Source organism: Ictidomys tridecemlineatus, chromosome 9 (assembly GCF_052094955.1).
Source record: "Ictidomys tridecemlineatus isolate mIctTri1 chromosome 9, mIctTri1.hap1, whole genome shotgun sequence".
NCBI classification, from domain to species: Eukaryota; Metazoa; Chordata; class Mammalia; order Rodentia; family Sciuridae; genus Ictidomys; species Ictidomys tridecemlineatus.
Genome location: NC_135485.1, coordinates 35124685 through 35142330, shown reverse-complemented (window position 1 = coordinate 35142330; position 17646 = coordinate 35124685). Strand labels below are relative to the sequence as shown.

At 32.8% G+C, this 17646-nt stretch overlaps 1 protein-coding gene across 1 annotated transcript in view; it reads left to right on the top strand.

The window, feature by feature from the left end:
- Gabrg1 (gamma-aminobutyric acid type A receptor subunit gamma1) overlaps nucleotides 1-17646 on the top strand; it is an 83443-nt gene that overhangs the window by 29990 nt on the left and 35807 nt on the right. The window contains exon 3 of the mRNA XM_005319963.4: nucleotides 6253-6320. Coding sequence (XP_005320020.1) covers nucleotides 6253-6320 — 68 coding nt within the window. The remainder of the gene's footprint in view (nucleotides 1-6252; nucleotides 6321-17646) is intronic.

The window sequence follows — 17646 nt, the reverse complement described above, 5'->3', positions numbered from 1 at the left end:
ACTGGTACCAAACCCTGAAAAGGACAAAACATTAAAAAAAAATATCTGTAGATCGATATCCCTAATCAGCACAGATACAAAAATCACCAACAAAATGTTGCATATTCAACAACACATTGAAAAGATCACACATCATCATCAAGTTGGTTTCATTCCAGGGATGTGAGGATAATCAGATACATGCAAAATCAATAAAAGTAGTATGTAACACAAATAAGATCAAGACTGAAAAGTCACATGATCGTCTCCATAGATACAGAAAAAGCATTCCATATAATTCAACATCCCTTCATGATAAAACTTCTGAACAAATTAGGTATAGAAGGACATACCTCAATATAATAACAGGTGTATGTAGCAAACTCAAAGTCAACATCATATTGAAACATTTTGTTTTGAAGACTATTCTTTCATAGCACACACATTTATATACTTCTTTTCTGTTAGTTCTTGTTCTGGTCTTGGAACACATTTTTAAATGTTTCCAAATTGACAATATGCTTCTTCTCTTTAGTGATCCTTTTAGATCTATCACAGGCCTATTGCTGACTCCTTTTTTCTCTCTTCTGCACACTTTATTCCAGTCTGCAGTGTTGATGAAAAAATTGTAATGTAGAGAGAGTTCTTATCAGAATTTGATTTTCTTTTTTTCACTTTTTCTTTTTTTATTTTTGGTAGTGCTGGGGATTGAATCCCAGGCCTTGTGCATGCAAGGCAAGCACTTTACTAACTGTGCTATATCTCCAGCACCTTTTTACATTTTTATAGATAGTCTTTTGGAAATTTGTATCTTCTGTCTTCAAGTCATGTTCAGGATATAACTTTTGTGCACTTTTATTTTTCCATTTTTTTGTTGTTCTGAGTGGTTTTGGAAGAATATTTGGAGATGAGGTTTAAGAAACTTATATGAATTTCCTTAAGTACTGCTTTAACCATTAATATTTTACTCCTTTGTAATGTCTTCTTGGGGACATGGATTAGTCAAATAAATATTCCTTAGCTTTGATAACTGGGATTTTATTTAGTTTTCTTTTATCAATGATACTTAATTTAATTCCATTGTGACTGGAGAACATACTCTTTTTATTTCTCTTTTTCCTAAGGAATAGTCATTTGAGTTGTCTCAACTGGGAGTTTAAGGTTGGTACCAGAAACCTCACACCTTGATTGTCCAGTTATCCCTGAAACAGTTGAATTTCCTCCACATTATTGTAAATGCTTAGACACCGTTTATATTTGGTTTGTCAGCATCACATCATACACATGAATACTGCAGGAATTAGCAAATATCCTCAGGGGAAGTTACATGTTGAATGTTGAACTAAATTCCTTATTGTTTCCTTCCAGCTCTTATCCAGTTTTTCTCTCATTCCAGTGAGATGATTGTAAACTGTGATGTTGGTCTGGATTTTCTTTGTTGGAAGATGTTTGGTTATAAATTCAATCTCCTTAATAAACACAGGTTTTTCTTTAAGCAAATAAAGATTTATTTTAATGTTTTTGAATTTTTTGGTCAATTTCACTAACTCATAAATTGGCTTTCATTCTTTCATATTTTGTGAAAAAAAATTCCTTAAATTTCTTTCTGTTTCATGGATTATTTTAAAATATTGCTTGATTTATAAATATTTGGGGGAATTTTCAAGATAGATTTTATTGTTATTGATTTCTATTTTAAATTTGTTTATTTTAACCTCATATAAGTGTGGTACAACCATCAAAACCAGAAAGATGATATTGATATATTTACTACCATTGAATACTCATGTTCAATTTTCACTTGTCCCAATAATGTATTTCAAGGCTAAGGATCCAGGTCAGAAATAGTCATTTTTTTTCTCTCCAGTAGTGAATTTTATCAGATATGTAAGAAAGAAGTAATATAAATCTTAATAAAATAACTTTTAGTAAATGGAAAAATAGAGATTCCCAACTAATTTTACTAAGCCAGTATAATTCACTCAATATAATTCTGATAACTAAATCAGACTGAGACGTTTTAAGAACTGAAAGATATTAATTAATCTCTGTCAATATATCAGTTAAATGAAATAACATACATTGAAGGAGTAACTATAATATCTATAATATCTAGATTAGTGGAGCTATTTATTTACTTATTTTTAATGACTATTCTTGGATGATAAGAAATAAAAACTGTAAAAGTGTTCCTTATGATTAGAAATTTTAATTGATCTTACTTATTTTAATAAGTAAACATTACCAAAAAGCTATATAACTGGCTGGAAATTTCTTAAAAAGGTCGTAGTAGGGTGACTAAGAAAACTTGCTTAAATTGATTCAGGAAAAAAAATAAAATATTGTATTTTTGTTTATATTTTCTTATTGATAAACCAATTATCCGCATGAAGGATTGGTTGTCCTCAGTTGTGCCTTAGTTACGGACTAACCAAATATGGAAATTTTATTGGTCTCACTGTTTTCTTCTTTAATATGTTAAAGTTTTTCTCTCTCTTCCTATTCTGTGGATGCTCAAGTTACTGTGACTCTATTCTTTCTATCTACTCACTCCCTCTGGGAGTTTATCTACTTACATTCTGCTGGTGTTCTTAAAGCAAAGTACTTAAATCACAGCACAGAAAGAGGTTTTGCAAAAATGATCTAATGTCATCTCTATCTGCCTTCTATATATTAAAAAAATGTAATTTGCTGTAGCAGTACATGGGTTTCTGACTCATTGTTACACTACTGCAAAGAAAGATCTTTGATCTTATTGTGTATTGATGAATTAAACATAGTCTGTGTCTACTTTCAAGACATCATTTAATAGTCCTAAAATCACAATTCCTTTTCAGTTGCGTTTTTCAAGTTTTGAATTAAAATATTGTGTTTTTTTCCTTTTTGAACATCATGAAGATCCTGCAGTTGAACAAACTTTATACTAAAAAAAAATCATAGCACTGAGAAAAGTTATCTTCTCACCTTTAAAGAAGCTTTAATTTTAGTTTTACCCACAGTATTATTCATACCCTTAGTTAATCAAAGTGAAAAGGACTCATTATTAAGGAGCAGTTACAAATTTCTTTTGGTTTTCTCTTAATTATATATTTTGTTGCATAAAATCACCAGCAATAGTTTCAAAATTAATCTGGGATATTTTGTTTTTCTTTCAACTTTATCCTTCCTCAACTTTTGGGCATGCAGATTAAAATATAGATCAAAGGCCAGCAGCATAAAATTATAAAATAGGTTACAAAATAACAACATAATTCATACTTTGCAAACATATATTTATTTAATGATTGCTAATTGAGTATCTTCTTTATTGATATCAGTGTTCGACCTTGAACTTACTGTCCCAGCCCAGGTGCAGTTTCTTCATGTTGATTATATCCCCATTGCTAAGTAGCTCATATATTAAGGCCAGAATTAAGGATTTTCTGATATATGTAGCTTCATCCTATAGTTGGCTGGGAGATTTTGATATCCAGAAAGTAGAGTAACTCTCCTATCAAACTTTCTGCACTATAAATATGACAAATATGTCCTTTAACTAAAAATTTCCTCAAGAATCATTTATTTCTCAATGTAAACAGTATTCAGCCCTGAGTATTGAGCAATAAAATCAGGAACTTAATATTGTTGATTCATCAGTATACTTGAAAAAAAATCTATGTAAGAATGGTATGCGCTTACATCAGTTATAATTGCTTTATGTAAGCGAAATTAAAATACCTATTTTAGTATTTTTAATTGGTTTTTAGAAAAACAAGTAGCTGAAATTAGCTTAATTACAGATATTAATTGGCCACAATGTATAACTTGTCAGAAAAAAAGTGGCAAACAATTAAAACAACTCATCTCAGAAAATATCATCAACCTAAGTTAAATTATAAAATCCTTTTATTTACATCATCTAAGGGTTGACTAACAGGGTGAGTTACCTTTTCATTTAGTGTAAAAGTATGAAAGCTTAGTTTCATATACTGAAACTGTTTTTAAAAAGATTTTTAAAAACATATTTCTAGTTAATAAAATATGTATAACATGTAAGTTTTTTTTGTCTGAGGAAAAAAAGTCATTATGTAATGTATGTTTTCCTAAAAGAAGTGGTTTTTTTTTTATTGCAAGGGGTAAAAATAAATATTGTTTTAAAGCCATGTAAGTACTATTTTGCAAAATGTCTCTTTACCATGGAGCTTTGGTAGCTTAGAAACTGTGCCAGATTAGAAAATAATCAATAGAGAGAATATGGCTGCAGAAACATTCAGACAGGCAGATTGGGCCATGTATTAAAGGTGGAGATATATCCTGACAGGTCATTCGCAACCTCTGAATTATGAGTGATAAATACTAGACCAAAAAGGGAATACAGACAATTCAGCAAGGGGAATTGAACAAATGTAATTAAAAATCTGCTGTAATACCAGAAAATTTGAACCTGCAAGGTAATTTTTTTTTGCTTTATCTCATTTACCTTTCTCTTTATAAAATTCTTTGTGAAATATGTGACAAATTATCTTCTTGAAATGCTTGTCTTCTTGTGGTTCACCTTGTAAATGCTTTATATCCTTCCTTAACAAGCATTTTCTGAATTAGAAAATGAATCCTTGGTATCTTATTGGGTGGTGATCCTCAAGGGAGTAATAGAAATTATGTGAAAATGTTTTTCATAGCAAATAGAAAAATATATGTATATAAATCACTATTACTCAGGTAAATTTCATTAAAGCAATCTGTTTTAGTCAGCTTTTTCAGTACTGTGAATAAAAGACCTAAAAAGAGCAATGTAAAGGAAGAAATGTTTATTTGGGGCTCATGGTTTCAGAGGTCTCAGTCGGTAGATGGTTAACTGCATTGCTCTGTGCTCAAGGTGGGGCAGAACATCAAGATCAAAGGGCATGGCAGAGGAAGATAGTTCTAGACGTGGCAACAAGAAAGGAGAGAGAGAGAGAGAGAGAGAGAGAGAGAGAGAGAGAGAGAGAGAGAGAGAGAGAGAGCACTCTGCTCACCAGAGACAAGACATATACCCCAAATGCAGGCCCCCAGTGACTTACTTCTTCCAACCACATTCTACCTATTATTACCACTCAGTTAATCCATTTCAATGGATTAATGCACTGATTAGGTTTAGAGTTTCATAACTCAATCATTTCATCTCTGAACTTTCTTGCATTGTCTCACATATGAATCTTTGGAGGACACCTCACGTGTAAACCAAAATAGAACCCAAAAATCTCATTGAAGGAAATCCCAAAAGGGATCAAGAAGTCTAGAGCACCATCAAATAAGGCACTGCTATGGATATTTGTTAATTATATCATTTGGTAAGTGTTCACAAAGCTGAAGAGTTGCACACATTTTGATATAATATAAACGTACTGAATGTACCTTTTAAAGACTAAGTGGAAAAATACTAATGGTTACATACAATGCACAATAGATAAGGTCAATAGGAATGCCTGTACAATAACTGAGAATTAAGTAAATAGGTGCCTTACATTGGAACCTTGGAATTTGCTATCACCAATCTAAAAGAATGTTGCTAATAAGGGAGGGAGGAAGGGGGTATGCATAAATATTTATTAAGATCATATGAGTTAGACCTGGAGGTGATTTTTTTACAGACATTATGTCCTTTAATTCTAATAGCTATATTACAAATTCCAGTGTGTGCTAGAACTGGTTCTTGCTGGTTCACAATAGACATGTAAGCATATATTATTCTAGCTCTGAATTCCATGATTTCATATTGATATCTTTAATCAGGCATTGATGGAGTATTTGCAACTTTGAAATCAGCAAAAACTACAAATTAGTGCTTTTTTTCACCTCTCTGTGAGCAAGTTTGTTAAACATTTAGCAGAATATTATAGGTAGGCAATAAGGAGAGTTATATACTATTTAGGTTCTAGCATACCTCCTAATTCAAAATTCTCCAAGTTAATTATCTAGCAAATATTTTAGTGAATTAGCTTTCTTATCTTAGGTAGCTCTAAATATATAATTATGTTTTACACTAGAAACTTTATCTTAGGTTATTGGTTTAGATATTTTATATTTAAATATTTTCATAGGGGAAATTTTTAGTTAAAACATACTTTTTTAGATAAATCATTAATTTTTCAACTGAAAAAATTTATGTTTTTGAAATAGAGAATGTGTCTACATTTCATCATGAGGAATATTTTATGATTGAAATAATAAAAACATGAGTTATTAAGATTGATTTAAAACTATGATTTCTTTAAGATAATTTCTGATAATATTCTCTTTATTGATGTTTTGCAGTGAGGCCCACAGTAATAGAAACTGATGTTTATGTAAACAGCATTGGACCAGTTGACCCCATAAACATGGTAAGTAATTTTAAAATATAGAAATCCAAAATATATGCCTTCATAATATAATGAATACATAATTTCTGATAACTGATACAGAATGAATTCAGATTGCCATGTACAAATACTTCATGGTCGGTATAGAGAATTTGAAATAAAATACCCCTTATCTAAAAACTAGCATGTTATTCCAATATACTGAATTTGGTAAGACTATTCTATGGCACATATGAATGTCACCTGATCCATCAAGAATGTGTCTCTGAAGAAATCTGGAAAAAGAAAATCAAAAGCCCTTATAGGAAAGCAGTTAGTCTCAGATGGACAAGGACTTCATGACAGAGAAAGCAGAGTGCCCAAAGTCAGAGAAATGAAACAGCCTCAAAAGATCAGGAGAACTTCCACACATTTAGTGTTAACTCAGGCTGAAGAAATATTTAAGGTCCTTCTTTAGTATGATCTTTTAAGCCATTATAATAGGAAGTGCATGCATTGTGTTATGTTTGTATGTGCTTGTATCTTTTGGGGTAAGAATGTCCAGAAGCTTTCAACAGAGGTATGTCGTGGTCATATTGATATTTTCATTATCTTACTCATAACAGTACAGAAGATGAATGTAAAAGACCAAGATAAGAATTAGAGAAACCAGTTAAGGGGTTGTTGCATTAGTCTGGGCAATAGATCTCCAAGACTTTCAAGAGTAGCAATTGAGCAAAAGCAAACAATACCACATTTAAGAATATTAGATGAATTTTTCAGGTTTTATGACTCAGTGGTTGTACGTGGGCTGACTGCAAGGTATTAAGCTGAATAATTTTGCAGATGGTAGTGGCTTCATTTAAGATACATGTATTAAAAGATACATGCCTATGTGCCCCAAATGCAACAGGCACATTCAGGAGGAGTTGTCCAGCAGAGATTTGTATTATAAGCCTGCTTTTCTGGGAAGATGGTAGAACTGTATATTGGCATAGATCAGGAAGGAAAAGGGGGCAAGCGGCATATGTTTATCTTAAAACTACAAGAATATGTTGGAAAATCCAAGGGGATAGTTAGATTAAGAAAAACACTGGTTTGAGGATCAGACTGTATGATAAGATCAATGTGTGTAAAATACAGGTGGAAGAAAATTCAGAAAGGGGGCATAATCGGGTAAGTCAGAGGGGTAGAAGAACCAAGAAAAGAAGACATATTATTCTCTAAGGGGTTGAAAAGAACAGCAAATGGAGGAATAGTAATGAATTGCCCATGTACCTTAAATTAAATGAGAAATAGATTAAATGAGGCCTACTGGCATTAACAATTAGGTGGTGTTTATCTCTGTTAGATGAAACTTGTTAAAATGGTGTATTAGTCATGGTTCTCTAGAGGAACAGAATCAACAGGAAGTATGATAATAAAAAGGGAATTTATTAGATTGGCTCACACAACCAGAAGCTGGTAGTCCGCAATGGCCATCTGTAGGCTGGAGAGCTGGAGGAAACAGTAGCAGCACAGTCCAAGATGCTGAAGCCTCAGAACCAGAGGGATCAATGTTGCTATCCTAGTCCAAGACTGAAGGCTTCTGGAGATTCCCTGGAGAATCACTGGCAGAGTCCACTTTGGAAGAGTGAAGGAGTGAGAGTCTGACATCCTCAGGCGATTGCAGCAACAATCCGGACCCCATTCAAGAAGCATCTAGCTTGCATCTGCTGCAGCTTCCCTGTTCTTTCAACTTTCATTTTCATCCAAGCCTCCAAGGTTATTGGATGGTGCTTCCCCCACTTAGGGAGGGTCTTCACTTCAATTCACTCTCCCACATGCCAATCATTCCTAGACACACTCTCACTGACACACCCAGAAGCCTCTTCAGCATCTCTTTATCCAATCAAGTTGACCATTTAAATCAACCATGACATATGGTGAAGGTAGGGAAAAGAAACCAGTTGAATTGAACATCATCCTCCATCCTCAGAACTGGTCCCATTATTGAATCTTAGTGCCCTGAGCACTGAAGATACAGATGGGTCCTGCTAGGACTGTTATGTAATCAGAAACTGGTTTGAGGGTGCTGAGGAGGGAGTAGGATTGTGGATTTAATTTTATGAACAAATTATTCAAGAAACTTGGCCTAGAAGAGGATCAGATAAGAGTACAGGGGTAGACAGGAGGAATAAGTTCTAGTGCTTTGCAGCATGGGATGACTAGAGTTTACAACAATTTATTATGTTTCATGAGGAACTAGGAGAGTTTAAATGTTCCCAGTACAAGAGAATTATAAATGTTTCAGGAGATGGAATTCCTAAGCATCTTGATTTGATCATTATAAATTATATATAAGTATCAAATCATCACACTGTAGCTCATAACTATGTAAAATTATCATGTATTATGTTAAAACTTAGAAAAACACTCTTAAGAATATGGGGCATGAGAGAATAAGAAAATATAGAGAGGGACATTTAAGAAGGAAACAATGAAGTGTGCTATTTATTTTTTATACATAGAGTTTCATTATTATTCGTGATACTATTTGAAGGACTAATTTAATATAAACAACAGAAATTATTAAAAATAGACTGCAGTGTTCTGCTTTAATTCCCATTACGCCCTTTCTGTGATTTAAACTACAGGGTCCTATGTAATGGACTCAATGTGTTGTACTGTTCATCTCCTTTGATTTTTCTATGGGTATTACTAGTCTGCTAGGGTTGCCTTAATAAAGTAGCAAAAAATGTGACATTGAAGCAACAGCTCAGAGTGATGGCTGGCCTGGTTTCTTCTTAGGCCTTTCTCTCTATTTGTAAATGGTCATTTTATTGCATCCTCACATGGCTTATCTTCTGGGATTGTTCATCCCTGGTATCTCTTTGTATCAAATTTTCAGTTCTTATTACAAGTCAAATTGGATTAGGACCCACCCTAAGGGCCTCATTTTAAAATAATCATTTCTTAAAAGGCTCTATCTCCAATTATAGTTGCATTTGGAGATACTAGATATGAGGGTTTCAGCATGTGAATTTTGGGGGTAACTCAGTTCAGCTCAAAGAAAATGATCTGACATCAAAGATAATTCTCTGACATTTTGCTGATGTTCTTCCTCACTTAATTTATTCACTTATTACTAGAGCCAAAATTATCTTTTTATTGCAGGCCTTAATCACTTTATACCTGGGGAACCATCCTAATATGCTAAACTCTGCCTGTGTTCCCTTATTCCTCTAGTATGATAGCCACACTCCGTTTTTTTCTCCTCGTAAATATGATGCTCACGTCCGTAACTGGCATTCACTTTCACAGCTGTTTGCGCTGATTTCTGTAGTGACAGCATGCGAGCCATGGCGTAACTGACATCTTTGTCACCATAATGTAAATGAATAAGAACTGGCTGTGGATAGATTGATTCTGAGAGGATGGAGGGATGTCCTGATAGTCTGGCCCAGAAGTTGCTCTTAAATTAGGAGCTCACACCATGGAAATATGCGGCTGAAGCCAATCTTTGTAAGAAATTTGCTAAACTTCTGCAAGAAAGGGGAAAGAAACTTAACAAAAAGGAAAGAGGACAAAAAAAAAAAAAAGGCAAGGGGGATGAATAGCAGACTTTAGGGACCCATCCTTTTAAGCTGAGGTAGTAAATGAAACAACAGATTTGGCAAGAAAATGAAGGTACAATAGTGCCAACAAGAAAGAAAGGGAATAGAAAGTTTCAATGAGATTTTAATGTGAGCTTTGCCTCAAATTCCTATACAATCTGTTGATTTTTATAAAGAGAAAACATGTTATGTACCTGTGTGTAATAATGTTAAATTTTTAACATCATGCAAAGAAGAGTTTCCTAAGGTAATACATTATTTAAATGTTAATTTTTCTTTTGAATCCTAAAATATTCCGTTTCTAGGTAACCAATACCTGGAGAAGATAAGCCTATTGAGCACATGATAAACTCTGCATTTTCCTGAATTAGGTATTTTTTTTGTTGTTGTGAGGTTTTGTTTTCAACTTTCCAAAATTCATTAAATAACAGCTGTAGTCATTAAAATAAAGAGACATAAGATTCAAAGCTCTATCAGTAATCTGGAAACTCTTTGACATGAATGGGTACCCAGAGGCTTCTATGATAATCTTCCTCTATAAAAGATTCATGCTAGTATAGGTTTTGTTTTTCCAGTAGGGCAAATTACACACTTGTAACCTTGGACAGTGATACTTTTTTAAAAAGCTAATTAAATGAAATTGCTATTGAAAATAGTGATAATAAAACAAGTTAGCAAAAACTCTATGGAACAGTTATAGTGTTTATTAAAGAAAAGCATTGTCATAGAAGGAATTAATAAGAAGCTCACATAGTAGACTATTTTAACTAAACAATGCAGGAAAATTAGAATTCACTTTTCATAAAATGAACAAAATTGTTTTGAATGTGAGTGTAATCAAGCAAGGAAACTTGAGCATAATTAAACAAGCAGAAAAGTAGTAATTTTTTTTTTTTTTAGTTTCTCTTCTTAACTACTCATACAATTTGAGTGGCTGGAAGGAACAAAATTAATATATTGGCTTAACTGTTTTCTTTCTTTTAAGTTAGCCACAATTTCCTTTGTTGCAAGGTGGATGTTTCTTTTGAAGCTTGGCTACATAAAATAACATTTCTTTAAATTACTGATAAACCTAAAACATCATTCTACAATAAGATTTTTTCTTTTCTGTTTCCAGGGTTACATTGATATTTTCAATCTTGCTGTCTCTGTCAAAAATATATTCAATAATTACATCTTAAATGATGAATGAATCGTCAATGAGTTGATCATTTCTTTAATTCTCTTTTTAAGAATTCACAGTCAAAAAGAAAAAAGCATTTACTGAAACAATGGAGTGACTCAGGGAGTTCAACTTTATGTTCCAATTAAATATATCTTACACACAAGTAGAAAAAAATAATCAAGTAGAACTGAAGGTGAGAGAGAGTTAATAGTATTAAATTAGACTAGAATTAAAGCATGTTTTAATCTCTTAGCTTTACAAGTTTAGAGGTATGTTCTAGTATTTTGAGTACATGTCTTAGCAACTTAACTTCTTATTAGCAAGTACTACATTCAAGGTTATAATGATTCTTCAAGACAAGTCAAGAAGAATGAGAGCTCTAGGAAGTTCTAGATGATATTACAGTTATCTAAAATAGTTTACAGCACAAGATTAGTAAGTACAAACATAGCTATAATGGAAAAGTAGAGATATGATTTGGACATGGGTTTACTCGTAGGGACTGGTAACCCTTATAACTATATTGGACTACCAGTTTGAAGAGGTGACTAACACAGGAACTTTGAAAATGAGAAACAAGAGAGAAACAGATTACAAAAATTGGTGAAAAATGATAACTCAGTTCATATATGAAGAGCTTAATACTTGCCATTCTAATTATAAAAGTGACATGTCATATAGTCCTAGAATTTGCTTCTGAAGCTGGATAGACTCTTCCTGCTAGAAATTCTAATTGGTCTTTGTAAGAGAGACAAATAGGACTGAGGAACAAAGGGACACCAGCTATGAAGAGGATAATTTAAAAAGATATGGGGTACCAGCTGGGCTCTACTCTAAAATAACTCCCTACCAAAAAGAGTGACAAAGGACCAGGAGTACAAAAACAATTGAGTAAATTTAGTAAATAAATGAAGTAAATTTATACTGGCCACAATATAAATATCTAACAAAAAAACCCCTTTCAGACCTCTTTTAAAGGAAATACAATTGCTCCCTGTAAAAGGCAAAAATAAGTATATGTAGAGCTACAAAACTCATAAACATTATTCATTATTGAATGGTAATAAAGGATTTTTCTCAATAATAATTTTTTTTTGTTTTGCATTCATTTAAATAGAATGGCCAAACAGCAAAAATTAATTTGTGTTGTGTGGGGGGTAAAGTTAAAGAAGCTATACTAACATTCAAGTATTTGTATTTTGTTGTTCTTTACCTGTCTCATTTTGATAATAAACCCAGACATGCAACTTTTGTTTAAACATTCTAAATATATTGAGAAAGATACGGTGCAGAGGGAAATTTTTCTTTATATTATTTTTCATTGCAAGTGCCACATTTCTCCATCGTGGTTCAGACAACTGGCTCTAATATTTCATAGGTTGATCTATCACTGTCTCTCTCTACTCTTTCACTCTAGGTTCTTTCTTCATTCCCTACCTCTCTTCCTCCAGAGCTCTCTCTGTTTTGCTTCTAGATTTAAGGAGACAAAGCCTTAGGCATAGCTTTTCTATATCAAAGAAAAAATTTTATTCCTTTTACTGTATTAATAAGCAATAGTCACTCCCTGCCAAGTACATTAACTTGAGGAATTAAGAACAGCAAGAGCTCCACGGAAACAAGATTTTTTTTATATATATATCTAAATAATTGACCTACATCTTCAGCAAAAGAGAAAGATTTAAGCCTTCTTGGAAGTGATGAATTGCAAAAATTGAAGAAATGCACTTATACTTTACCATTTTATGTTTATTTTCTTAGTTTGTATATTTTAATAATTTTAATTTCTTATTTCTAAGTGTTAATTCTTCTTTTGTCACTTGATGATGTAAAATCTATTGCTTGTGACAGTTCTTATTTTAAAACAACATGAAATTTGAGTCAACAGTAACAGAGATAAAATTTTAAAAAATAAGGAACATTAAAAAATTAAATTAAGCCAGGCATGGTGGTACATGCCTGTAATTCTAGTGACTGGGGAGGCTGAGGCAGGAGGATAGAGAGTTCAAAGCCAGTCTCAGCAAAAGTGAGACACTAAGGAACTCAGTGAGTCTCAGTCTCTAAATAAAATACAAAACAGGACTGGGAATGTGGCTCAGTGGTCAATACCACCAAGTTCAATCCCTGGTAACCCCCCCCCCCAAAAAAAAATACAAGAAAATAGGTATACCCTGTAAATATATAAATTGACCTCTATATATTCAAAAATTAAAAAAAATAATTTTATCTCTTGTTTTAAATTACATTTGTTTAAATTACATTCAAACATTTATTTTTATTTCATGGTGTTGTCATATTTATTTACCCTTCATATGTGGCAATTGGTGTGTTGGTTTTAAGTTAAAAAAGATAAGGCCTCCTTCTTTGAGATAAGCATGAAGTCTACCAAGGAAGATGAGAAAAAAAATTAGAGTATATAAAAGGGAAAGGCCAAGACAGTGTCTGTGTGTAATTCAATATAGATTTTAAATTATAAATGATGACTTAATGCTGTATTTTCTTTTTAGTTAATTAATTAATTAATTTAGGTACTGGGGTTTGAACCCAAAGGCATGTGACCATTTAGCTACATTCCCAACTCTTTTTATTTTGCATTTTGAGAGAGGGTCCCACTAGGTTGCTTAGGGTCTCACTAAATGGCTGAGATTGTCCTCAAATTTGCAATCCTCCTTTCATCAGGCTTCTGATTCACTGGGATTACAGACGTGTGCTATGATACCCTGAAATGCTGTATTTTCTAAAACAGAATTTCAGGGAAAAAAAAAAGGGTTTTCTTGAATCCAATGAAAATAGAAGAGAGGATCTATGGAGTAGAGAAAGGAAAGTGAGAGGGAAGGAGAAGGGATAGGAAAAGGGAAGAATGGTGGAATGAATCTGATCAAACATGTATGGATATACCTTGTGAATTCATCTTTATGTATACTTGTAATACACTAATTAAAAGAAAACTATAAATAAATAGAAGAAAACACCAGGAGAGATGTGAGGAGGAAAAGGGGAAGTACTGGGAACCAAATTGGAGTAAATTATATTCCCTGCTTGTAAAATTATGTCTAAATAAACCCAATAATAAAACAATTATGAAACAATTAAAAATTTAAAAAAACACATGCAATATAAGAAAATAGAAATTACATTTAGGTAAAGAAAAAAGTTAACTTATCCTAGAGTATCTAGTGGCTACTATTGTTACTACAGTTTTAACTAATTTATGTATATAGCTTTACCAAATGTTTCAATAACATACATATGGTTTTAAAACATTGCATCTTTCTATTTATTGTACTATGGGTATCATTTCACTTAATTACTTTTTGAGTTAAGCATATATCTTACATAATATTAGAGGTTGTATTTGTACCATAATGTATTTAATAATCTATTACTTAACATTTGGTGGTTTTTAATTTGTTTTGATTATGAGTGTTGTTTATTAAATTCTTTTGGCCACCCATAATTATTTCCTTAGGATAAAGTACACACTCCTGAAACCTAGAATGATGTTTGTCTATTTTGAATTATTTTCTAGTAACATTTTTCAAGATGGAGTCCCAATATAGTTACAATCTAAAGTCCTATGTCTTAGTACATGTACATATAGAATAGTTCTGCACAGCATGATAATTCTGGCCTCTGGCTACATTTCAGGGGGAAAGTGCTGGCATAATACGAGCCTTATTTATTTCAGTTTATGATTTTTTCATACAGGTAAATTAAAGCCTGCTTTTAGCCTTGCTTTCAACTTTACTCCGCCAAGCCCCTACTTCATGTCAAGTGTTATAGTTGATTGAAATATATACTATGATTCCTTATTTTTTAACCCTTGTGATTAAAATTGAATTACTTAAACTATTTGATAATTATCAAGGACTTTCAATGCTGAACTCAGTTATTATATAATCTGTTTTTTTCTTTTCTTAATATAAAATTTATTTATAGGAGGAGAGTGACAAGTTATCACTTTGTTAATAATATAAAGCACAGCAAAAATAATACACTTCTGGGAAAAAGGAGTAGTGGCATGGCCTTAGATACCTTCAGGCAGCTAATATTTTGCCCTAGAAGATTATAATCTGAAATTACTTACAGGTTCATATATTAGTTGAATATTGGAAACCAAATGTACTCTTAATTGTATGTACACAAACATTCTCATATAGCAGTTAATATGGAGAGCTGGTATATAAAAAAAGAAGGTAGCCCTCATGATTCAACTTGAAAAATAGTGACCATTTATGAATATTAACTATAAAATTAATTTAAAGTCTGAAAATTATGCAACTAGATTTCAGTTACTTAGAATTGAATTTTAATTGACTCAATTTCTTTTTTTACTATTCTTTCCTTCTTTCTCCACTTCCTCCTCCTCCTTTTCTATTTCTCACTTTTTATTAATTTATTTCTTCTTTGTCAGGAATCTAGTACATATAAAATCATTGAGAAATTGATGGAAACTTAAGACAAAGTTTCAAATCTTAATAATCCCAAATTATAGATAAGAAAAAGGTAAGTTGTTCTTTAAAAGAAAAATTCAAATTCTCAGACAGCTCTACTGTAGATTTTGGTTAAGTAATCTGGGGGCAAGTTAATGAATCTGCCTATGAAGAAATTTAATTAATTAAGCTTGTCAGCTGCTATTTTTTTTCTTGTTTTTTTTTTTTTTTTTGAGGCATGGTCTTGCTATATTGCTTAGGACCTAAATTGCTGAGATTGGCCTCCAACTTCTGATCCTCCTTCCTCTGCTTTCCAAATTGGAATTATAGGCATGTGCCACTGTGCCATGCCTGGCAGCCACTATTTTAAACCATCTTTCACTCCAAGCTAGAAGGGAATTAGGCAGGATTAATTGAATGTGACACTGATACATACAGATGGGAACTATTTTAGTGAGGAAGCATCACTGGGAAACACTAAATTCATCTTGGCTTTAAACCCCACTTATAGTTAGAACATTTTTAGCAAAATAATTTCCAACATTTTATAATGTTTCCATAATGAATCAGACTGGGAAAGAACATAGTGGTGATTTTCCCTGGTTCCCACATTCTACCAGGGTGACTGACATGGTCGGCAATATATTTTAGCAAATGGCTAAATGACTAACTCAGAACAGGGATGTGGTTTGCTCATTCCATTTAACCCCTAATCTTTGCACTGCACACAACTTCTCACTACTGCACACACATTTGATACACTCAGCCATTGTCTCATTGCTTATCTAAAAGTTATTTAAAAGTATGTACATAATTAAAAGGCAATGCCTAATCCTTAATTCAATGTGTTTTTTTTAAATCTATAACAACAAAGATTTTAAATAACTTGCCTAAGTTTTAAATCTTAGATTGGCAATGAATTTGAGACAACATTGGTTGTTCCACAGTTTAATTAAAATAGGAGAGATAGCTCATTTGAATATCTTGACTTTGGACATTATAATGGAAGTTGTGAAAAAATAGTTATAGAAATACATCATGTATTATTTATTATGTAATGTATAAATTATGAAAAGCCTGGGCATTTTTAGTGGAAACACGCAGCATTGTGGTATGCATAATGGGATCCAAACTATAAGACTTAGGTAAACAAAGGAAGGGAAGCCTTCTAACACCCATGCCAACAGTCCCTCCTGATGGCAACCTACTAGAAGTGTTGGAAAATTCTTCATTTTCTGCCTTGAGAATATGGAGAGTGGTAAGAAATCCATAAACTGGAAATAACATAAATAATTGATAACATGAGCTATGTTGGCTACTTCTAAATGTATCATTTCAAATATAGGGTTCTCTTTTGCTTAGAAAGTCGATTTCAGACAGCAGTGAATGTATGTTGACTAAGTACAATTATGGGAACATTTTCTATAGAATATAGAGCAATTGATGCAGTTATCTACCACTGAATCAAACTACCACAGATGTTGCACATGTGGATGCAAATCACAATTTCCAACTGGTGATGTGGCTTTTTCAGGAAGAAGAGTCTTAACCAAAATATCAAGTATCCACTGCAGAAAATCCTTTACTGTGCTTTTAATTGGTGGCAATCTAGTAAGCAAGGTAGTTTCTATTCATGTATGTATTTGCTGTCTGTTTTAGTCAGTTTTGTGTCACTGTGTCAAAATACCTGAAAAAACAACTTAGAGGAGGAAAGTTTATTTGGGGTTCAGGCTTTCAAAGGTCTCAATTCACAGACAACCAACTCATTATTCTGGGCCCAAGGTGAGGCAAAATGTCATGGAAGTGGGGTTGAGTGGCAGAGAAAGACAACTGAAGTTGCTCCCCTTGTATCAGCCAGGAAGCAGAGAGAGAGGAGAGGGGTAAGTGAGTGCAGGAAGAATGAGTCTTTCCAGGGCACACCCCCAGTGACCCACCTTTTTCAACCATTCCCCACCTTCCTACAGTTACCACTCAGTTAGTCCATTCCAACTGGGAGGACAGGATGGATTAGGTGGCATCTCACACAATCTGATTATTTCACCTCTGAATAGTCCTGCATCAACACAGGAGCTTTGGGGGGACAATTCATAGCCAAACAAGAATACTGTTATACTATATTTTGTACTTAGGAAGTTTGCTACGAGCAGATTAAGCATATTCATTCATTCAGATATTCC